General features: G+C 37.6%; 1 protein-coding gene across 3 annotated transcripts in view; it reads left to right on the top strand.

Moving 5' to 3' along the window:
* CSMD1 (CUB and Sushi multiple domains 1) overlaps positions 1 to 25,205 on the top strand; it is a 1,148,093-nt gene that overhangs the window by 199,617 nt on the left and 923,271 nt on the right. For all 3 annotated transcript variants that reach the window (XM_040551456.1, XM_040551454.1, XM_040551453.1), the window contains exon 2: positions 19,673 to 19,889. In XM_040551456.1, the coding sequence (XP_040407390.1) occupies positions 19,673 to 19,889 (217 nt within the window). The remainder of the gene's footprint in view (positions 1 to 19,672; positions 19,890 to 25,205) is intronic.

Here is a 25,205-nt window from a genome sequence, read left to right as displayed (position 1 = left end):
TTTTTTTTTCTTTTTCCTTTTGCTATGGTCTAATTGGTTTCAGGTTGAAATGAATTCCAGTTTAGTTATGCACTAGGTAAAAATACATCTCCTTTTGTTTTAAACTTCTTAGCAGAAAGAAAATTTTGAGTAATGAAAACAGAAGAAAGAAAAACTGAGCAGAACAGAAAAAGCATTTACTTTTCTTACACTTATGATTCTGTGGACCTCAACCCTCAGCTGTCTTTTTCGAAGGCTGGAAAATTTGAGTGTATTTAGTCTCCATCTATGGAAGCTGTTTCATACCTTCAATCATCCTTACAGTTTATATCTGCACCTTTTCTGATAAGATTGTGGGCCTGAACTCAGATTAGACAGTGAGCACATGTAGGGTGTAATGGGAGTTTTGGTTTATTTCCTCTAACCTTAATGCATTCAAACATTCTGTTCACTTTTTTGACTATTACGAGTAATGAACACATTATTTCAACACTGCAATATTTCTGAGTCCTAATAGGTAGCTTAGAGCCCATTGCTTTGTGCATAAAATTGGGCTTTACTTTGACATGGCAGTAGTGTACCTGTGTTGCTTGGAATTTCCCAGCACCGCCAAGTCTTTCTGCAGCTCTGTAAAGCTCAGTAGCCTTTCTGTAAAGCAAAGCAAGTTAAATGGCAGCTGAAATTCAGTATCTGTTGCATCCATTATGCAACTAAACAACCAGAGAATCTAGAAAAAGCTTTCACAAGTACAGTAAACAGCCAGACCTTTTCCTTGCACTTTCTTTGATTACTAATTGCATATGCAGTATTTTGCCTTAAAAACAGAAAGAAATACCAAGGTAATTAACAGGGTATCATTAAAAGATCAAATTCAAGAGTAAATCATAAAATGTCATTACCAAATAAGTATTTGAAAATGGAAGAAAGGAAGGAAGGAGGGAAAAAAAAGAAAGAAAGGAAGGGAGGAAGGAAGATGGGAAGGAGGAAAGATGGATGGCAGAATCAGTGTATGTATTGGGACTTCAACTAGTGTTATGGCTGATCTGATGTGATGTAGCTAGTGAAGACATGACAGCTTATATCAACTGAAAATCCACAAAGACATTTGGCTTGAAGAGGGCAATGCTGAGACAAATCAAAGATATTTAGTAATAAACCTGTTCTGTTGATAGCATTTTCTTGAAGAAATGACATCAAGAGTAGATTTGGAAAGTGGCAGGTTGTCTCGTGTTCTCCAACTGCCATGACTGTAATGTGATTATACTTTTATATGTGACCTTTGATGTTATCTTTCCTGGCTCTGGATGTTTTAATAACCTAAATAATCAACACTTTGTAAATGCAAACAGGAAAAAATACCTATTATATCAAATGGTAAGAATCACAAAAAACTTCCTGATTTTTTTTAATTTGTAATAGAGTTGATCATCACCAAATTATGATTATAAACTGTAGAACGCTGTGAAACTTACATTTATTGTGGCATGTAGGGACATGGTTTAGTGGGTAATATTGGTGGTTGGGGGACGGTTGGACCCAATGATCTTGGAGGTCTTTTCCAACCTTAATGATTCTATGATTTTCAAGGTATGCTAATACTTTTTTTTTTTTTTTTTCTGTGACATTGTAACAGCATTGTTTGTATGGACTGAATGACTCCAGCTGACAAGCCTACTGTAAATTATACATCTTCTTCGAGTATAGGTTACAATGACACAGAGAGGATATTATAGTTACCGTGTTTCAGCTGAAGCATGAAACAGCATTTGGTTGTCTGTCCAGCAAACGACTGTGGAAAATTCAATTTTACAGTTTCTGCCACAAGAGCCATATGGTCAATGTTTTCTATATATATATGATTACATTCCCCCCTGAGTAAGGAAAGTTCTAAATAGCAGCATAAAAGGGGAGTCAGGTGTGCTAAAGTGAGTGCTTTCCAAATTTCAACAGTACATCATGCAGCTGTAATCTAATAACTAGTACAATGTGGATAGAATTAATAATTCATAGTTGTATAAAAAGTGCTACGTTGGCAAGTTTTTTTACTTCAAGGGACAAGAAGCATTTTAAACAAGTTAAAGCTTGTTTATAGTAACTGCTAATTGACTAGTCACTTCAACCAAAATAAACATGTTCTTCTCAAATCACTGCTGTTTTCTCTGTCTTGTTATGTATGTTAACAGAAGTGTGCTTGTCAGATGAGATGTAAGGCAGCATGACATAATGCAATCTGACGTAACATGAGTAAAAGCTAACATTTTGCAGTCTTATCCTGCTCTTATTGATGGGCATGCATGGACTCCCAAAGGCATGTCCACTTTATTTCTCTTGAGCTATGCCAATAGTCCCCCTCTCAAATTTTGTGTCTTTCTGGAAGAAAACCAGATACATGATCTCAGTCTGCACATACAGACTTGATCCCTCTCTCACTGAAGTCTATGAAAGCCTTGTCATTGACTACAACAGGAGTGTGGTCACCCCCTGGACAATTCTGGTCAGAGACACCGTGTTACTGTTCAGAGAGGCTAGGATCTCCCACTCCACCACCCTCATATCTCACCTATTTTAATTAAAATTATATTCCTTGATTATCATAGCTATCAATGCTTTTATTTCAGGCCTAGAGAAACAACCTTGCCTGGAAAATTACTGGAATTGGCATACTTACAGAGAAAGAGCCATAAGTATATCTATCTCAGATGGGCAGTAAATAGAAATTGTCCTAGAGAAACCTGTCTCCGTGTTGTTTTGTGGGAGCAGTGACTGCGCTTCAGAATAGCTTGCAGGTCCAAGGACTGTTCTGCACCGCAGACCTGGCACTGACATGGCAGATCAGCCTCCATTTCACTGACCCTGGCAGAACCGACCTTAGCAGTGCCAGTATGAATAGCATCTACTTGCTGTGTTTATTCTGGTTGTCCATTTTCTGTCAATCACAGAGGCTCCTGAGGATGTCAGTGATATAGACAGCTTTTTCTTTTGTACAGTATTTAATGTAAGATGAACATAACAGGATATTGCTTGTAATATTCCAGCAAAAAGTAGATCTCTTCTGCTTATTTCAAATATGCATTAAATATGACTTAATCAAGGATTAAGAAATGCTTTGAGCAATCCATTTCAGAACTAGTCTCTTGTAGTGTTGTGTGTTATCACGTAAAGGCAGTATGTGAGGGCAGAAACCAGATGAAAATTCCCAGAGCATAAATTCAGTTTCTGCAATTTCATGTGCTTCACCTTGCATAAATAGCTGAGTGTTTGGGTGATTTTTCAGTTGGGTATATAAAAATAGCATCCATCTGAATTCTATAAGAAACAATTATATAATATAAGCAGACCATCTCTAAAAAGTGCAGTATGTCATGAGGTGTTGTGTTGTTAGGAAGAATCATTTCTTTATGTAGGTAAGATCATAAATATAGTCTTGAGTGTTTTACAGTTCAAATTTGTAGTATCATCTAAGTTTCTTCATTTATTTGAATTTAATTTATTGTGTAAACTTTTACTTCTGTAACCTATATGAATCATACACCGAGTGTTAATTAATAATTAGGTATAGTATATCTATCATTAAAAATACAGAAACATATAACTCTTTTTAGAAAGTATCCTAATCAGCTGCAGATTAAAGAAAATGTTAACAGCATTTCTACTGTCACAGTTCACAACATTATGTGCTATTGTTTACAAATCTAAATAATTTTTTGAGATACACACAACGGAAAAAATAAAACTGAAATATATTTATTATGGGAGAAATAAAACTTGATCTTATGTATGTACAGAAAGATATCATATTCTTTCTTCAGTTATTTACTCCAGTATGAACTGAAGGCACCAAATCAGACTGGCAGCATTTTGGCACCCATTTGAATCAGTGTAGATAAAGCCAAGGATTTAGAGCAATGCTGAATCACACCTGTAGTTTTTCATGCAATTCTGTTTGTTACTGATAGTGCAAGACAGTGGTTAGTTACTCCATTCTGAATATTGCTGTGAATAAATGTCAGTTACTGATTTCATGACGAAGGCTCAGGAGCTCTATAACCCTCCATAGCCCCTCAGTACTTAACTTTAATAGTATGCAAACATATCTGTAAGATACAAAAGATAAGGTAATAAATTCCCTGTGGTCAAGATTATTAGAACAAGTCAGTTCATTTCATGTATGGTCTCTGGCAGCTGTACTTTATAATCACCAGGGAATATGTGTCTGTTGTGGCATTCCCACCCTGGTACTGTCATGAATAAAAGGTGTTGTAGATTGTATGTTTTTTTAGATGTTTTTTCTTTGGCTGTGTCTTTTTGTTAACATAAAAAATGCAATTAATTTCATATTTAACACATGCACGTGTTGTCATGTTACCTATATTTTGATTATATCTAACTTCACTAATGAAATAATATTGTTTGCTCTGTTAGATTGTTAATTTTTCATAGGAGAATTCTTATATGTGCAGTGTACATTGAATAAGGCAATAGTACCCATATCTATTCACGTGTAATAAAATCTAGCTAATAAGCACAATTATGTGTATGGAAATAATACAACTGTCAAGAGGAATGTTTCAAATCTTCAATATTAAGATAACTCTGCTAAATACAGAAGATAGAGACAACCTTGAGGAATAAGACGTAGTATTCAGACTACACTGATACCAGAAATGTGTTAGAATCCACATAATAAGCCCAATTGCTTCCATTTTGCACAGAAATAAGAAGCAATATATCAAACTGCAGAGAAAACTGTTTTCAAAAAGCTAGTGAGTATGCTGAGAGGACCAAACTTAATCCTGAATATATACATGCAGAGATTGTGGATATCATGCTGCTATCACAAATATTTTAGCATACCTGCCAATTAATGTCTGAGACTATTATAAAAAATGATCAGCACATGAAATTTCTTCTAAGAAGTAACTTTTTTCTCTCCTTTCTGCCTTATGGATATTCATTACAACTTTAAGGTTATTAGTGTCCCTGCTTGAGGAAATGGCTTTGCTCACTCACTTGAAGTTAGGTATTTAAAGAATACTTCAGTAGGAACATTAAAGGGAAAATATCCTAGGGGAGCTCCAAAAATGTTACAAGGTAAGGGTCAGTATATAGACTGGTATTGTCACGTAGTCCCTAATATCTAGCCTATTTTGGTCATATAGAAGAGTTCATTTTTCAGAAAGAACAGTCAATCTTGTCCATTGGTATTTACTAACATGATTTGTGATTATGTGAGATCACATAAACAGCTGTAAAGCTGTTGTCTGGCTTGCAAATAAAACTACTTTGATTATACTTAGATAATGAAAAGAACAGCAGATATTCAGTGTGAACTCATATTAATGGTGCTACTAAACTATGCCCAGAACCCTAAAATTATAGTCAACGTGTATAAATGAATACAAATAAAAGTGGAAAGTTCTGAAGTGACATGAAATAAAGAGAACCCTAGTTTTCCAGAACAACAAATGATTTCCTTGCAGTAGATTCGTAAAATAACATTTTTAATGCAAAACCTAAAATTCTTCCTTCTAAATGCATTTGTTTTAGCAAAGGTAATTGTTTTAACCCTCAACTCTAACGTAATATCATCTGATCTTTCTACGTCCAATTCTAAAAATAACTCTTCCATCTTTTAAAGTGAAACATCCCTAATGACTATTAAAGAATTTATTGCCACTCATTCTCTTTCCCCAAGCTATAACTTAGCAATCTAATTTGGAAGGTAGTATTTGTCCTTCTCAGTTGATGTCAGTTGACTCTGCACTGATAATTGAAGAACACTGAACAGGTTCTGTTTTAAATGTAAAGAAAGGAATGAATTTAAGTAGCAGAGACGAACAAATTTGAAACCTTTCCTGGACAGATTCTGTGGTCACACAGAGTTTAAGGATGGGAAAATGTTGAAAAGCCTGCAGGATAACAGGAATGATGCATAAATAATAACTGACAGGGAAGAAAAAACAGTTAAGGCAGATGATACTCATGGAGCAATTATAATGAGACATATGGATTTTCCCACTTTTCAGAATTGGGCTTTTTTGACAATATGCCTTTCTAATACAAAACCAAACTGCTTGAACTGCATTATAGTTCTCAGCCTCATGATTTAGGCATTCAGTGACAGAGGTGGTAATAAAAAACCTGTTCTAGAATCCTGATATGTGAGCAGGGCTATCAATGAAGTGGTCTGGGAGAGTGGCACCAATAAAAAATGAAAGTCAAAGTGACAAGACTGAAGTAATCAGATTTAGTACAGAGAGTTATCTTCTGTTACAAGAGTCTGGCAGAATCACAGAATCACAGAATCGTCTAGGTTGGAAGAGACCTCCAAGATCATCTAGTCCAACCTCTGTCCTAATACTAACAAAACCTCCACTAAACCATATCACTAAGGACTACATCTAAATGTCTTTTAAAGACCTCCAGGGATGGCGACTCAACCACCTCCCTGGGCAGCCCATTCCAATGCCTAACAACCCCTTCAGTAAAGAAGTTCTTCCTAATATCCAACCTAAACCTCCCCTGGCACAACTTGAGCCCATTCCCCCTCGTCTTGTCACCAGGCACGTGGGAGAATAGACCAACCCCCACCTCTCTACAGCCTCCTTTAAGGTACCTGTAGAGAGCGATGAGGTCTCCCCTGAGCCTCCTCTTCTCCAGGCTAAACAACCCCAGCTCCCTCAGCCGCTCCTCGTAAGACTTGTTCTCCAGACCCCACACCAGCCTTGTCGCCCTTCTCTGGACTCTCTCGAGCACCTCCATGTCCTTCTTGTAGTGAGGGGCCCAAAACTGAACACAGTACTCGAGGTGCGGCCTCACCAGAGCCGAGTACAGGGGGACAATCACTTCCCTAGACCTGCTGGCCACACTGCTTCTTATACAAGCCAGGATGCTGTTGGCCTTCTTGGCCACCTGAGCACACTGCTGGCTCATATTCAGCTGCCTATCAACCAGTACTCCCAGGTCCTTCTCTGCCAGGCAGCTTTCCAACCACTCATCTCCCAGCCTGGAGCTCTGCTTGGGGTTGTTGCGCCCCAGGTGCAGGACCCGGCACTTGGCCTTGTTGAACTTCATACAGTTGACCTCAGCCCATCGGTCCAGCCTATCCAGATCCTCCTGCAGAGCCTTCCTTCCCTCGGGCAGATCGACACACGCACCTAACTTGGTGTCATCTGCAAACTTACTGAGGGTGCACTCGATCCCCTCGTCCAGGTCATCGATAAAGATATTAAAGAGGACTGGCCCCAGCACTGAGCCCTGGGGGACTCCACTAGTAACCGGCCTCCAGCTGGATTTGACTCCATTCACCACAACTCTTTGGGCCCGGCCATCCAGCCAGTTTTTAACCCAACGAAGCGTATGCCAGTCCAAGCCGCGAGCAGCCAAAGGGAAAAGGGAAATCAGGAAGGGAAATCAGAAGGGAAATCAGGAAGTCCTACCAAGATGTCTCTGTTCTCAAAGTAGCTTGCCTGCAGTTGAGTTGCTCCTATTCCAGCGAATCTCGGAAGAGAATTGGGATTATTGCCTTAGTGTTACACAAACAATGAGATCATCACTTTACCTTAGCTATGCCACACTCATTCTTACCGGCTGTTGCTAAGCAGCTGTAACAGTAATAGTGATGTTTACCTAAAGACTGAATTTATTTCACTTAATTTTAGAAAATCAAACAGAGGAATAAAATTCACCCTGGCCTCAATGATCTCCATCTGCAGAATGAGTTTGCATCTATGAAGAATAGTTTTGCTTTAAAGGGCACTAAATCTGTCATTAGCTCAGGGTTTTACAATATAGGATCTTAGGCTCTCTGAAAGAACTTTTTTCAACACCACCTCCAATGTATTTCATAGCTGGTATACAATTTAAATTGTTTTCCCCCTTTTCAATGCATTTTCTTTCCTTCATTTTGGTGAATCTTAAATACAATTGGAGTAAATTGAAAGGAAGAACAAAGAGAGTTTGAAGAACTTTGTTTTACCAGGCTAAGATCATTGCTTTAGAAGGAAAAGGGATAAAAACTGCATATAATTTAGTTTCTTTTAACTAAGAACTCACTGCTTTGTCAGAAGGAAGGACTGTTAAACTGTAGTCTTGAAAGAGCAATTATGGTATTTTTATTTTTCTGGCACAGAATTGATGGTGTTGTAGACAGGATTTTTAAAAAAGCATTAAAAGCCCTTTAAAAATCTTTTCCTGCAGAGAAATATATTTTGCTACATTTTATTTCCACATTAACTTGTTTGAATACTGATTTATTGGTCTTTTGCATGTTTCAGTATTGAAAAGGGAACATGAAATATCTTTTTCTCAATTTGTAATGGCAACCTAATCCAGCTGATGTATAATATGCATTTCAGCATTGAGAACTTCATTAAAATAAAGAAAAACTTCCACATACCAGCAATTAAGATGTTTTGCTCTGGTACACAGCAAAGCTACCATTATGGCAGGATTCGTTTGAGAATTTCTTGCTGAATAGTAATATTAATCTTTAACCTTCTCAAAGATTTAATTTCAGTTGGGTGCTGGATAAAGGTTTAAATATACATAGGAAATAATTGTGCACAAAGCTATTGCCTGACAGAGTACTAATCTGCAACTTTGAAAACACTAGCTTTTCTGTTTAATCAACACAATTAATGAATATATATCCTGTGGCTAGAAATAAGATCTGAATTTAAAACTTTTTATAGACCGATGAAGTTGCAGTCATTTTGTGAATGCCTGCATCAGAATTTAAAGTTATTACACCCCTTTTAGCATTTACCAACTGTTCATCTCATGTGAGATGGACCTAGTTAAGGTCCTAGACTGGTCACACACAAAAATTGTAGGATTGAATGAATCTGTATTTAAACGAAATCAATCTAAATTTTGCAATCTAGCTGCCGTTTTTCCCTCAATTTTTAGTTTTAGCTGCCAAGCTACAGAGAATGTAGTAGTTAGAAGAAACTGATTTGTGTTAGGAAGGGTCAATTCTGGCAACTGATAGAGGCAATGCTGCAGTAGCTCCACGCCCTAGAACCAGCCAGTGGCAAGCAGATACTCCTGGTAGACTTCATGCATACAGATGTATACAGTGTGTGTATGTATATATATATATATATATGTTGTAATATATATATTGCTAACCACACAGACTGACAGACATATTCAGTACTCCCATGAGCTTGGACAGGCTTCCTCATGTTTCAGCTCTGGCTGGTCCAAGTGAAGGTCTTTTAGAGGCAAAGGTATGGAGACATATGTACACTGTGGTTCCTTCCAGTCTCCCAGTAGCTGCCCCTGAATCCCAGTGTCCCCAGTCGCTCTTGTCTGGGCATATGAGTCCAAGGGCACAGCCCCACTCCAGCTGCTGGTACTCAGACATAGAATCACAGAATCACAGAATTGTAGGGGTTGGAAGGGACCTCAAGAGATCATCAGGTCCAACCCCCCTGCCAAAGCACATACACAGGAGTGCACACGCACACACACGCAGAGCTGGGCAGGACTCTCTTGGTCCCCTGGTAGCTAGCCCCCAATGGTCTCACCCTTGGACACACATAGATTTAAGGGTCTTGACCCTAGAGACCCCCAGACCCCACAGTCTCTCTCAGAGACACATTCCTCCTGGCTCCAAGGCCAGTTCACCTGCTCACTGTCTCATCCAGCTGCATCTTTACAAGCACTCACACACACACTTGTACACCCACACCTGCTCCAGGGCACCATGGGCTTGTGGGCTCTGACCCTGGTCCCAGTCCCATTGCTGGCACTCAGACCCCTGTGCATACTGAGCAGAGTCCCCTCACCCAGCAAAAGATTTAGAAATGGGAGTTTAATCACAAGACAGGACAGATTGTGTGCTGAGCAGGCACAGGGCATGGCCAGACAAGCGTAATCATGTGCAAAGTCTTTGCATGACTAGCCCTTCACATCCCCTTACCCCTTTATTTTCCCACTCATTTTCTTCCCCAGATGATCTAAATCCCTTCTTTCCTGCTTTCATTCCTCCACTAAAAATCCCATAGTAAGTCATGTGCAATGCCAAAATGTTCCTCCCTTTCATCCCATAACAACAGTGACCCCCAGTTTGATCTGAAAGATGTTTTTGCTCCTGTTGACCCATTGTGATGGGTGTCATGCTGGGATGCTGGGGCTAAGGGTCTCCTGGGACCACCATGGCAGAGGCCTTGGCAGGGTGTCCCTTCCTCTGAGTCCTTAACTTGGGTTCCTGCCCCTGTGTGCCTCTGGGCTTTGGGAGGTGGGCTTGTGATGGGTTGATGGCTCCTGGTGGGCCTGAAGGGGCTAGGATAGAGTGTTGTTTGGGCTTCCCTGTCTGCTATCCTCACTTTCTGCTCGTTTGTGGATGCAGAGATGAGCATTTTTTTATTATTATTTTTTTTTTTAGCATATAACTTTACCAGAACCAAATAATAAGCTTGTTACTACTGATTTCAGATCAAGTAAGTTTTATACAGTTTCTCACTAGTTCTCCTGAAATGACACATTTTTGCCTGGGTTTTGCAAGAGCATCACGAATAAAATCACACTGGTCTCATTTCACATTAGCCTGGGACCATCTTGAATACATCTAAATATTTGTAGTGTTGGAGCTTTGCAGCATCAGTTCATCCTGCCACTGAAGGGTGGCAGATAACAGCAAACAGGGCCTGACAGCAAGCAGGCAGGTGTTCTCTATCAGCTCTTTGTCCTCTCTTTGCTGACTGGGGGAGTATTTCAGTTTTGCCAACAAAGATGGTGGCTTGCCATTGTGAATAAATCTTCAGCAATAACTAAGTTAAAAAGAACTTAGTACTTTCTAATTTGATTAATTCCTCAGAAAGTGCCTTTTAATGGTGTTGTGGAGTTTACTTAATAATTAATGTTTAAAGGATGCTTGAAGTAGCCAATTGTTATTTAAAACAGTCCTCAGAAAGCAGTGCTTGTGCAGCTCTGGCCATTTGACATTTCTGTTCTTGACTGAAGTTAATTTGGGAAGTAACAATTTTATTGGGCGATAGCATACTTAGAAGAAAGCTTCAGGGTATACTAATTGAGAAGGCACAGTGCAGAAAGAGGCCGGTCTTTGGTGGGGCTGGAGCACACCTGCAGGCCCTCGATGGCAGGCAGGAAAATACTGGGGGCTTACACAGGAAGTTGGAGGGGGAAACAGAAAGGTAGAATATGAAAACGCAAAAGAAAAGGAAACAAAAAAAAAAGGGGGGGGGGAGGGGGAGAGGGGGGAAATTAAGCCTGCAACTGCCTATTTATGTCTCACACCTATCTCCTGCTCTGCAACCTCATTTGATGTCCATGAGTTGCCGCTTTGTTGCAGAGAAGTGGTGCCCAGCTGGTGCTGCTGTCTGCCCTCATGCCCATCATCATCAGGCAGGGAGGTGTGATGGTGGGTGTGGTGGTTTTACGCAGGTGAGCAGCCGAGCTCCACCAGAGCTGCTCTCTCACTCTTCCTCCACAAAGGTAAAGGGGGAGAAAATATGATGCAAAGGGCTCAAGGTTTTAGATATGGACAGAGAGATTGCTCAACAATTATTGTGACGGGCAAAACAGACTCAAGAGTAGGGAGACAGTAAAAAGTATTGCCTATTACTAACAAGCTAGAGAACTGAAAAACAAAAGAAAGAAACTAAAAACACCTTCCCCCCATCCACCCTCTTCCACTTCCTCCCCACCCAAGCAGTGCAAGGGAATGGGAAATGGGGACTGTGGTCAGTCTACAGCACTTTGTCTCCACCGATCCTTCCCACTCTCTGTCCCTGCTCCACGTGAGGTCCCTCCTATGGGATGCTGTCCTTCCCAAACTGATCCTGCAGGGGCTGCCCACAGGCAGCAGCTCTTCAAGAACTGCTCCCACATGGCTCCATACCTCGGGGTCCATCCCCCGGAAGCAAACTGTTCCAGCACGGGTCCCCCACATGTGGGCGGCAGCTCCCCCCAGATCCCCTGCTCCTGCGCGGGCTCCTCTCCACAGGCTGCAGCTCCGGCCCGGGGCCTGCTCCTGAGGGGGCTCTCCATGGGCCGCAGCCTCCTCCAGGCCACATCCACCTGCTCCACCAGGGGCTCCTCCATGGGCTGCAGCGTGGAGATCTGCTCCATGTGGGACCCATGGGCTGCAGGGGGACAGCCTGCTCCACCAGGGGCCTCTCCACAGGCTGCAGGGGAACTTCTGCTGCAGCTCCTGGAGCACCTCCTGCTCTCCTGCTGCACTGACCTTGGGGGCTGCAGGGCTGGTTCTCACTCCTCTCTCTCCCAGCTGCTGTTCCACCACAGGTTGTTTTTCTTTTATTTTTTTTTCCTTTCCTTTCTTAAATCTGCTTTCACAGAGGTGCAAACAACATGGCTTACTGACTCTGCTCTGGCCAGCAGCGGGCCCTTATGTAGCCTGGGGCAGCTTCTGGATTCTTCTCACAGAAGGCACCCCTATGCCCTGCCCCCACCCCAAAAAAAAAAAAAAAAAAAAAAAACACTCACCAGGTAAACCCACTAAAGTGTGCCGGGTCCCAGGGCTGTGTGGCAGCAGAGCAGGCTAGTGACATGCCCCACAGCCCAGCCACTGCAATCCCCTTCATGCCGTGGCATGTTTAGCAGGGGACTGTCTGCAAAGCAAGGCAGGGGCACGAAGATGTCATGAAGAGACAGAGCCCACACCTCTGGAGAAAGCAAAGAGGATAGACTGAGTAGCTGCTGATCATTTCTTTTCAATTTTGGAATATAACAATGCTGGACAATAAGTAAACAATGATAATTTTTTTCAATCTGCACATTTTCAGGTTGCAGCAACTTAGCTCATGGGCTTTATTCAGGAAAAAATATAGTCTACCTAAAATTCAAACAAGATACTCAAATTATTTTTCACTATGATTTCAAAACAAGTTGAGACAAGAATGGACCATGAATTAGTATCAGCAATAATTTAATTCTGTAGTAACTTGTTGTAGTTTAAGAGGAAATATTTTTTACTCTACATATGTATAACACATCTTAGCACTATATAAGGAACACGTTTTTCCATTCTTATTAAAATATTTGCAAATATTAAAATATTTACTGTTACTGTCATGAGCTTTGCTACTCAAAGTCATTTAAATTTTCTCTAATACTTATTAGGATACCAAAGTTACTGTAAGTGTGCAAGTGCATGAGTTAGAGGAGTCGTAAGTTCAAACATGAGGTGCTCTGGGCATGGGAGAGATGTGGATTTGAATTTTCTGTGCAGGAGAGAGAATTTAAAATATGTGAGGGCTTTAGCCATCAAGTCTTACAATTAAGGTTTCACAAATAAGGATAAAAGGTAAAAGATGATAATCTTTTAAGAGATAAGAGATAAGAATAAGAGATAAAAGATGGTCTCAGGGATTCACCTTGCTATATATTCAAAGAAAGTGATTAATGTTGTTTTGTCCAAATTGCCAGAGGGAGCTAATCCTAAAACAAGCTAGGTGAAGGCACATGTGTCAGCTAGATCCTCATAAGATTTAGGGGCTACTGGGCCTGCTGAAGGCTTGCCTGGAAACACAAAATTAGTATCTGAGATCATTGCAGACCTACATAGTAAAACTAAAAATTATTCATCTTTTGAACACAGCTGGAACAAGTACCTGCAAGAGAGCACTGCTGGGCCAGCAGAATTCAGAATATAAAAGGACTTAAGGAAGATTTTGATATAGCAATAAATACTTGTTTTTTAATTTCCGTGCCTGGACTGTTCTTTGTGGAAAATTCTTCAGTGCATCTGTTTGAAGTTGAAATTGGTAGAATAGGTTATGGATCAGACAAAATAAATAATAATAAGTCACAAGAACCATGTGTTATCCAGAGTTTAAAAGACAATCATGGGATAGAATTGCTGTACTGATAATGTAATCTTCAGCTTCAATTCACCTGAGATTCCCCTATTTAAACGGAGTCCTATGGAGTTAAGGAATAGCAAACTGAAAGACATGAAACTTGCGTTGGTAGACTGTATCGAAGAAGAAAATCAATTCACACATGGTTAAATATGATATATTGAAGAAGAATCAAGACTTTATTTCTAAAAATATATGCTTTTCAAGCATATTGGACGTATCAGGTCACGTCAGCTTGAATGCAGATAAACCTAATCAGAATTACCAAAAGACATCAAGATAAGACCCCTAGTAAAGACCGTAAATGAAATAAATGAGGTAGTGCACAAGAAAGCTGTTACATTGCTAAAAGATTGAATAAATGTTGTGCCTTAGCGGTAGGAGAAAATAGCCAGTTTTCACAAGAGAGGGACACCAAAGAGACATGTGCTGGCATCTGTGTTCAGCAGACTCATAAATGATATGCAAAAGGGAGTAAGTAATGAAATGACCATGATGATACAAAATTATGAGTTAATGAAGATGAGGATCAATTGTGAAGAATTACAAAAAGGGCCTTATGTCACCAAGTAAAGAGGTGTTGAAGCAGTTGATGAAATTCAGAGTAGGTGAATGTCGTGTGAAGCATATAGTCATAAAGAGTAGGAAATATAGAGGAGAAAAAATCCTAATTTTCCAAGTAAAATGTTAGGCTCTAGCCTCGCTGTAATTCTTGAGGAAAGGAATCTTGTGTGTAATATACAGTCCTATAAAAATGCTTACCTTAGAAAAAGAACATATCAGATTAGTAGGAAAATAGAAAATGGAATAAAAATATTGTTATGGAAATGGTTTGTCTGTGTTTTCAATACTACGAGAATTTCTGGTCTCCCTGTCTCATGAAGGGTGTAATAAAGATGGAAAAGGTTCAGGGAAAGGTGATAAAATGGCTGTAGTACAAAGCACAACTAAATAAAGTAGAACTTTTTAATGTGGAAAAAGAAAAAAAAAAAGGATCTGTCAAAGGTCAATAAGATGGTAAGTGGCATAGAAAGCATCAATAAGAGTCAACCATATACTCTCTTTTCATACAAGTGCTAGTGGGACATCAAATGAATCTAACAGAGTAGCTACTGAAGAAGCATAAAGAAGGGTTTTTCATGTTTTAGAATTCCTCGTACAATACATTAAAGATCGTAGAAGTTAACGTGGAGGATTACTGGACAAGATTGTGGAAAAGAAATCTACCAAGGACTGTTAAACACAAAGGCGAGGCTACTGAAATGTGTTCCTCTTCTGGGATTTGTTCATCCCTGAAATGCAGATCTTGAAGGTGAGGAGAGTTCTTCCTAGGAACTTCCTTTGGTTTGCTGTTGGAGAAAAACTACTGAGCTAAATAAGCCTATGATCTGGTCTAGCACAACTGTTTTTGTTTTCTTTTTACACTTGTTTATAATACTGTTAATCATATTAGGATCTAGCTTTAATCAATGGGGAAGAAAGGCTCTTTTTGAAAGTTCTTAGAATTAGTGAGAAAGTTTTTTTAAGAATTTCAGATATCAAAATCTTCTCTTGGCCTCAATAATGGTCGCTGCATTCTTCTGTACCTGCGGAATGAGAACCCTACTCATAACAGTCACAAGAATAAATGTGACTTCATTTTCATTACTGTGACTGTTCAAAATATCTTAGAGTCTTATTTATGACTTTATTATAACTAGTTATGGTGTGTTTTATATTTTGTTCAAAATAGGTGTATCTTGAAAAATTGCTTTCTCTACAAATGTGTGCAGATATGTATATGTATGCATATAAATATACACCTGTAATAAGTGTGTCAGTCTTCCACAGAATACATGATGTACTGTAAGAAAAGAAGTGGCTTTCTTTTTGTTTATTCATTGTAGAAATATTTTGCAATAGGCCTCACCACTTGAAAATGAATCTGTACTTCTGTAGATCTAATTATTATATACTAGTAAAAGGAGATGTGATAAATATAATTATGATAAATGTAAAGGTCCAGGAAAATAAAAGACCAATTTTTAGAAGATATTTAGAATGTTTGCATTTTGTGAGATTTGTTCTAAGTCTTATGGCAAAGCAGTATTAAATTGTACTAGTGATTCTACCACTATTTACCTTCAGCACTTACGGCAAAATTGCAATATTTTAAGTTTTCCTCATGTACTTTAACTTACGGGTAACAACTGAGAAAGGTTGTGCCTGAACAGGTGCAAATAGTCCTGCAAAGAACCTTTGTAAGGTAACATTTAGGTTGAAATCAATGTTAATAAATTTCAACTACAAGCTGAGAGCTTTAGTTTTCTTATATTACCCTTTTCATATCATAAAGTTAAAATAGCTGTCCTGAAATATCTTCTTACAGACAACATATGACAGAAAATTAATGCTAATAGCATAGTTTGCATTCATATAAACAACAATTTGGTGTCATACTAATAAAATCTTGGCAGCCTAATACACCCTTAATATTAAAGTAATTCAGTGTATTGATAATCTCCTCAACCAATGACTGCACATCTTGTGAAAAATGGCAACATATTTTTTTAAGCTGTGTTTTTGACACAGTGACCAGAACTAAAGTGAGTTGCATGGGTAGATTCTTTTTAGGGTGTATTCAGGAATATTCAGCCTACATTTTCTTTTGTGCTTATGCTCAGCCCAGCAGAATTGTTTAAACTCTGCTAATACTAATATTCTTTTAAGATTTTCTTGTCAGTATGCTCAATTTCTTTAATTGCTCTTTTTCGTTTTTTCTGAATTCCCTGGAATTTGTTGACACTTTCTGCTATTAAGGCACCCATAAGAAACAAAGTGTTTGTAATTAATCTCATCAGTGTCCTATTACTGGTCTGTGGTGTCTCTGCAGTCAGAAACTGCATTTTTGTGTGGTATTTCATTGCCAACACACATCTAATTTGCTGCCACCTGTCACTCGTAAGTCTCTTCATTCCTGTTCTCCAAGTATATCCTCCTACTGAATCTCTCTTTTGGATTCTAAGTGATTTGATGTTGCATTTACTCCTCAGCAGAGGTGTAACATTTGACAGTTCTAAAGGCTATAGACTTACATTTATTGACAAAATAGGTATTATACAGATAGCAGATCCTTTTTCCCCCAGTACCACTCTCTTAAAATGCTTCATGTTTAAACCAGGCAGGGACCTAAAAGGATGCCTGTTTTCTGGAACTGCACATCTCTTACAGTCTCTTTGACTGTTGTTCACTTCTGTTTTGTTTTTAATGAAAAATAAATATGTATGTATGTAATATATGTAATGTATGTATATTTACATATGAACATGTAAAATTAAGAGCAAACCTAAATAACACTTCACAACAATCATTGGCTTTTATGGTTCTCTTTTGCCTTGTGCTTCTTGATTCCAAAGTGAATAGGCAGTATGTTTATGAATAGTTTCAAAGCTAGAGGGATATAGAGAGAGGAGAACAAAAGCAAATCGGAGGAAGAAAGGGCTCTGGGTGCTAAGAAATGATTAAGTTAAACACGGGTGAAATGTTGGCTTCCTCATTTATCATTAGTTTGTTTATTTTCTAGAGCATAATGCACAGTAACTTGAATCTGTAGTAAGTAGTAAAAAAACAAACAGCTTTTGGAATAAAACTAAAATGTGGAAAGTTTTCAGTATAACTATAGAATTCAAACTCCACTGATTCAGAATTCAAATTAATATATCCAGAGAGTACACTGCTCTTTCTCCATCCACTCTTCCTTCTCTAGTTCCTTTTCAGTAATGTAGGCAAAAGGGTTTTTTTTTGGTTTGATTGGTTTTGTTTGTTTGTTTGTTTGTTTCATCCTAAACAGGACCAAAATAACCATGGTGGTGGTAAAATGTGGGCTTATTAGAGTTGTTAAAATATGTTGAGGAATTGAACGTGGACAGATGAGTGGGGCTTCTGAGGAGCAGTGTGTGTGGAGCGTGCGATGGAGAGGAACAATCACTGATGGTTGAAAAAATTCTGTGAGTAGGCACTTCTGTAAGGAGGCGGCAGAACTCGGGCCATTTTGGGGGTGGAAAGACTCATTTGCTAACCTCAGCAATTTTTCTGTTTTACCTTAAGGCAACTGTAGTGTTTCCTTGGAGGCTGGGGAGGGGAATTTGTTAGTCTGGCCAGAAGGCCGAAATGTAGTTAACATCGTCTTACATTATTCATACACAAGCATTAGAGATTTCCACTCCTAGAAGTGGTTCTGTATTTGATAAATTTTAGGCAAATTGCTAACTTGCAGTTGATAGCTCTCCTCTTTCAAATCAACTCTTTCACACCAGGGTGGTAGGAAAGAAGCATGGCTTATAGATACTTGATTTACACAAATGAATTTGTGGATGTTGGTGACATGAAGTAGCTCATTAGTGCAGTAGAGTGGTGGGCTGTCACTATAATATTCCTTTTTTATTTTCAGAAAATTATTTCTGTAGTAATTAAGTTATTTAAAATTGCTCCCTGACATTTGTATGACATTTCTGTTGTGGTTGTAGGAAGAGGAATACAATGCCAAGAATCTACAAGGATGCTGACAAATTACAGTGAACCAAACATAACTGAAAGTTTCATGCAATGTTTTTGTAATACATTTGTTCTTCAGGAATGTTTAGTAATATCTTTTTTTTTTTTTTTTTTTTTTTTTTAATTAAAGCAATGTGAATTGATCTGTAGATACAATAGAGAAGATTTTTACTTTAAGATCTGCCAAATCCCTACAGCCTTTTTATCTATTCATTAGAGTTTTGTTAGGTTTGAATTTAGTAGAAAATGATTACCTATTAGTTCTTTAGTTTTAACAGCAAAACCCTTTTATTAAATCCATTTTATTAAGATTTGGAAACCTTCCACAAGCATTTGAAAGCACTGCTCTGAAAGATTCAGTCTCAGAGACCTACTACTGTGAAGTTAAAAATAAAATTGCAGCCTGAAATACTTTTCTGGTTTAGGTATAACAATAAATGCTTGGATTATACTTGTTCTGAAGTGCTTAAAATGCATGTAATAATCCAAGCATTACAGTGCACAGAATGTCCTTAAACTTTTCTCTCTTCAAATATTTCATTAATGCTTCTCTCCAGCTCAGAGCCAGTACAACTACTGTTTGTGGGATTAACAAAATCAAGTAGGAAATTAGCAAGTGTGCACTGTAAGTCAAGGTTTCTTGCTGAGGACTTCTTGTTAATGAGCTACCATACCCTCACAAGGTTTGTAGGATGTACAAACCAGACAGAAATACCTGCTGAGTAAATCCGTAGTGTTATTATTTCAGAATCTTTACAAAAATTAACACTTTCCTGATCACAATACACACAGCACTAAAGATGTTACACCACAGAAATTTGGCTGTTTTCTAAGTACAATATTACTGTTGTTTGCAACAGCATGCGTAATAAATGTGTCTACGTTTTGCTCTCAGTGTTGAAAGCATGTTTCAGAACAGAAGAAACTCTTATACTTTAGTATTTGTATAAAAACTTTGTAAATGGCATTCACCAAAAAAACTTTGAACACTCTCTAGCATTAAAACTGTCAAACTGTTGAATTTATGGCATCAAGATTAATACTTAAATTTCCAATTTGGATGAATGTCATACCTTGCTAATACTACATAACCTCTAATAATGATTCATTGCATGAAAAGATGGTAAATATCTCAGAAAATCCCACAAAGGGGTTTTGAATCCAGAGAGAAGAATGCTATAATTGTGATTTTACACTGTGTTTGTAAAAAATATTATAACATTAAGCTTCCATATAGTTGCTCATGTAAGAGTATGTACTGGGGGAGGGAAAAAACACTAAAATAAATATTTTGTTTTCTTCTTTTTCAGGTCAGAACTGTGGAGGTTTAGTACAGGGACCGAATGGTACTATAGAAAGCCCTGGATTTCCTCATGGTTATCCAAATTACGCCAACTGCACATGGATCATTATCACAGGAGAGCGTAATAGGATACAATTGTCATTTCATACTTTTGCCCTCGAAGAAGATTTTGATATATTGTCAATTTATGATGGACAACCACAGCAAGGCAATTTAAAAGTGAGGTAAAGTATTTTTTTTCTTTCTGCATTTGTTTCTCTTTTTTTTCTCTCTCTCTCATGAATGTATGTTCTGATGATATAACTATGTTGTGTTTCCATAGTTCTTCCACACCCAAAGAAAGAGCAATTCCCCAGAATCTCACAGCAAATAAGCAAATACCAGTTTCAGATCTTTATGGCCCTAGCTTTTTTATCATTATCATCAGGCTTAGTGCACAGTTCAAGATTGGTTTTATTAAAGGCACTGAGCACAGGAAAATTCTACATTGCAGCATCATATTTTTATTTTTCTGTCCCATGATGGAATCCAGATTTGGGCTAGGGATCTTCTCCTGAAGGCACTCATTCTTTGAAAGAGGTCCTATTGAGATCACAGTTTTCTTTAATACTGTGCCTATGCTGTTTGAATCAGAAGGTTCTGCTGCTGATGCTAGAAGTGTCCCAGGATGTCTCATTGAATGCGGCATAGACAAAGTGGGAGGCAGTACAGCAATCTCTGATAAGCAGTCTCATTAGTGAGAGTTAGGCAACCTCAGGAAATACTTGCCAGATTAAATCCTTAAGGTGACTATTGTCTGCCTTGCAGATATTGAGGAGTTGAGCTGTAAATTTTTGATTTTGCCAAAACTGAAATTCCTTTGTGTCTACATGCAGCAGGGTAGGGATCCGGCTCTTCTCTCAAGCACCAAGTGGTAAGACAAGAGGAAATGGCCTTAAGTTGTGCCAGGGGAGGTTAGGTTGGATACTAGGAAAAATATCTTTACTTTAAAGGTTGTGAAGCATTGGAACAGGCTGCCCAGGGAAGTAGGTGAGTCACCTGGAGGTCTTTGTGTAGATATAGAGCTTAGTCACATGGTTTAATGATGGACTTGGCAGTGCTATGTTAAAGGTTGGACTAGATGATCTTAGAGGTCTTTTCCAACCTGATTCTATGATACACTTGTTTATACATTTTTTAAACAATTAGGCACCTTTAAAGGTCAGAAGTGGTGGTGTCTTATGTGTCCTAGTACCACTGAGATTAGAAAGATGCTTTACTGATGATTTTGATCTTGAAGCTTTTCAAGAACACAACTTCAAATTTTGTTGCATTAATTTCATTGGAGTATTATTTTGGGTTCCTCGACCCAAAACTGCTGGATCTAGACAGCAGTGCTGAAAAGCCAGCATTGCTGACTGTGCTGCTCTGTATTTTTCTGTTCAGGCATGAGATTTATGAAGTACTGTAAAACATTGCTGTCAGTTCTGTTGTCTGATTGCTCTTTTACATGCTGCTGATTTATATTATACTGCTAAAACAAATGTGGGAACATCACCAATGTGTTCTGCATTTTAGTGAGTATTATCATGTATTTCTGACAAAAACGATGTTCTGATTGATTGATTGTTGACTTAATTCAAAAAGTTTTGAAAATTGTGGAAGATAGTATTCAGCTACCAATTCTTTAGTTGTACAGTATGTGTTCTTTATTTACTGTTTATTTATTTGATTAGAACTTGTATCACCTTCATACAAGGAATATTTCCTTTTTTTTTGGTCAAATGCTTTTATTATCAATAGCTAACACACCTACTTGGTTTGCACTAATCTGTTGGTAGAAAATTGTTTAAAGGAAGACAACCAGATGTTCTGTGGATATGAAAGTAGAAGACAGAAATTCTTAAGTATGATCTTGATCCCACCGTAATTGTATTTGCCATGGATTTCAGTAAAACAACGATTTCATTTCCAGCTTCCAACAGTGAAGCTGGTATTTGATTTACCCTTGCCTGTATTTGCCAGTTACTTTGCTTTATAAGCGGTGTTAAAAGGAAGGAAAAAAAAAAAGAAAAAAAAGCATCTGTTGGCTTCATAGAACACGGGTTAAAAAAGCAGAATTTGAATGACAGGTTTCTACTGACATTACATACTTAAGTCACATACTCTGTGACTTAAATTTCCCTCAGCTTTGTTGCACAAAGCACATTCACAGGTGTACCCCTCCACAATTGCACATTTCAAGACAATTCACTGAACAGATATTGGAAAATTATAGTCTTGTTTTTTTAGCTGACAACATTCAAGTGCAAGAGAGCACCGTGGAACTTTTGCTTCAGCGTATGCATATTATTATGGTTTTGTACAGATGAAAATACTCTGCTAGATTTTGGATAATTATATTTCTTTAGCCATCATACAAAAAGTGGAGGTTTCCCTTAAAAATAGCTGTGTAGTTATATAGCTTTCACAAATTATAATCATTGTTTAGAATCATCACAGATTTTTTATTGCCTATTTTAGCTGCTAAAGCAAAATTGGATAAAACAAAATAGTAAATTCATCTAGGTTACTGTACTGCCTGAAGGACCTTTTTGCATGCACCAGGATATTTTCACTAAATATTGATTGTTTAAACCAAGAAAATAGAACCACATTTAAAATATGTTGAAATGATAAGGTGGAGGAATAAATTGTTTTAAGCTATTTGTGTGGAGGAAGAAAAGAGAAGTAGTTGTAAGATGTGTATGAACTTCATGTGTTATTGCATTATTAAAGTATATACTGATTTAAGGAGATTATACATAGTAGTGATCATAGGTTATATAAGATATGTTAGGAGGAAATAGAGAAATAAGATAGTAATAGGTAGAATGATTTAAACAACACATAAGGCACTAAAAATGTTATTTTGCATCTTCCTACGTTCTAGATAAAACCCAACTAGCATGGTTATGATAATGCTTTGTAGGGTACTGTAATCAATTGTGTAAACAAGTATGAAGTTAGGTAATTAATTTCACCATATGTTATTACCGAAACAGATGTCTCAGTCTTACATTATTGGAAAACAAACAAACAAACAAACAACATATAGTAAAATTTAAGTTGATGAAGAAAGACTTCAAAATACAACCAAATTCTAATTAAGCTGGAGAAAGATGGAAAACGTGTTCTTTGTTTGCGTTTTAAATTGCAAAGGAGTTGCCATTTGTTATATGCAGTTAACCAGCAACAGGCAGAATTTGTGTGGATGAAACTCTTGTGCATAGTAAGATACTGCACATTTATAGTCCTTTTGACTTGTTTCACTAAGAATTGCATTCAGCGATCCATTTTAGCTCACATACTATCAAGTGTTTTCCTTCTTGTACCTGCCAGGTACGATAGTAAAAAGTAGTATTTTTAGATAGAAGTGAGACATGTATCTATGGGGCATGGGGAATAGGTACACAGTGCAGCTCTGAAGAGGCTCCACCTACATGTGGAAGTAAACAGACAATATTGACCTATTATACAGTGATACAGTGATAGATACAGTGAAGCAGTACAGGACTGGACAAAGAGAAGTGCCTATATCAGAACCTCTGCCGCTGAAGGGATGACATAGGGTGTGAGGGGACTGTAGCCCTGAATGGCAAATGCTGCAAACATGGTGAACAGTGATGTTACATGTGCAGTTACCTCATCTCAGATTATGGCCTGAGACCACTTTTTTTTTTTTATTCTATTTAAAATACAGGTTAATAATGTAATCACTCTGTCAGTAAAAGTTAATTCTTTTAGAACCACACACCCAATTTGCTTTGTGATTTGTGAATCACACACCCTGTTAGTTACAGGAAATCTGTGGAGTATTCTCTGGAATCATCCTTTCCAATTGATCAATTCAATCTTTCAGGTAGTCCAGAAAAACTCTTAAAAATGAATTCCAATGATTTTTTTTTTCTTACTCAGAAAAGCTGCTAATCAAATTATATACACTGATGGGAAAACACAAATGTACAGACATGAATATTTTGTTTCTGTATATTCACAGCTGTTAGTAATAGTAATTTTAGACATACATGATATATATTCTTTGGAATAGGATTTTAAAATGTCTATTTGCCTTCATGATTGTTGGGGCCTTCTAAGCATTATTTATTTTTTTCTAGGTAATGATATATTAGATGCTGCTTCGTTTTGCTCACATTAGTTGAAATAAACACTTTTGTTTTAATGAAGCAGTACTGTAAAAGATGGAAATTGCTAAGGGAGCATGTAATAAAAGCTTACAAAATAATCTGACAGGCATATATACAATGTATGCTAAATAGCAATATGTTCTTCCTGCTTTCTTGAGTCATTTAGAAATAATAGGAATTGAATATGAATTCTGAACATTATTCACTTTTTCCTGTCTCCTGCAAGCAGTAAACCATAAGTAAATTCTGGGTTTCATAAATCAAGCCTGGAGATAAAAAAAAAATCACGGGGGTCAAAGTTTGGGCTCCTGTTTATTATTGAACTTTTTTTTTTTTTAATTTATCTTAATAAACCAAGATTTATCATGTATCCAACACATTTACTAAATCAAGGTGCTTTATTTGTTTATTTATTTATTTATTTGTTAAAGGGCTTCCATCTTCCTTCTCTCCAGGATCAAGGGAACAGTAAACAATGAAGGGTTTACTGACTGACTTTTCTACAGAACTGCTGACACTGCAGCAACTAGAGCTTTGTACAGTTTACCATTCTTTGTTTCTTCTTTTTTTTGTCCTTCAAATTTCATGTTTTTTTTTTTTTTCTCTATTTTTCTATTTCCTTCAAGTTGATTTCTTCACTGTTTATGTGTGTGAGAGAGAGAGAGAGATGGTGATTTTCTGAAGAAAACAGTATAGGAAAGAGCATGGTATCCATCTATCCACAGTATAGAGTGGATATGTCCAAGAACACAGCACAAAGTAACAGCAACTGAGTTAGCTGAGTTAGTTCATTTTGGTAAAACAAGAAAAAAACAAGATTATGGAATAATTCAGCAGGATAGTATAGTATTTTGTAAATCTGTAGGAAAAGGAAAACTATTATTTTATGGTTACGGAAATTTCTTACTAAGTTCCTGCCAGTAAAGGTGACTGTCAATGACTGTCCTTCCATTTTTTGTTTCATCAGATTTTGCTTGATTTTTTTTCAGGTTTTATAATATTAGGAAGAAGGCATCAGATATAGTAGAAAACTAAAATGTGATTTGTTTTTTTGTCATAGAATCATAGAATATGCTGAATTGGAAGGGACCCCCAAGGATCATCAAGTCCAGCTCCTGGCTCCATGCAGGACAACATAAAAATTAAACCATATGTCTAACCATTTAAATGACAACAGATACTTTCCCCCAACATCATGAAGTGGAAGGAAAGATAATTTATATGGGTAGTGCTGACAGGTTCAATCTCATATATGGCAATTTTTTTCACAGATGGATAAAAGGCAAAAATCCCATTCCACAAATTTTTATCTTCCCAATTCAAAATGTTAAGCCTGTTAATTTTGTTGGCAAGCCTACTTTACAGATTTAATGA

This window comes from Cygnus olor, chromosome 3, assembly GCF_009769625.2.
Source record: "Cygnus olor isolate bCygOlo1 chromosome 3, bCygOlo1.pri.v2, whole genome shotgun sequence".
Lineage (NCBI taxonomy): Eukaryota > Metazoa > Chordata > Aves > Anseriformes > Anatidae > Cygnus > Cygnus olor.
Note: the sequence above shows the minus strand (reverse complement) of the source record. Positions and strands in the feature narration are given on the sequence as shown.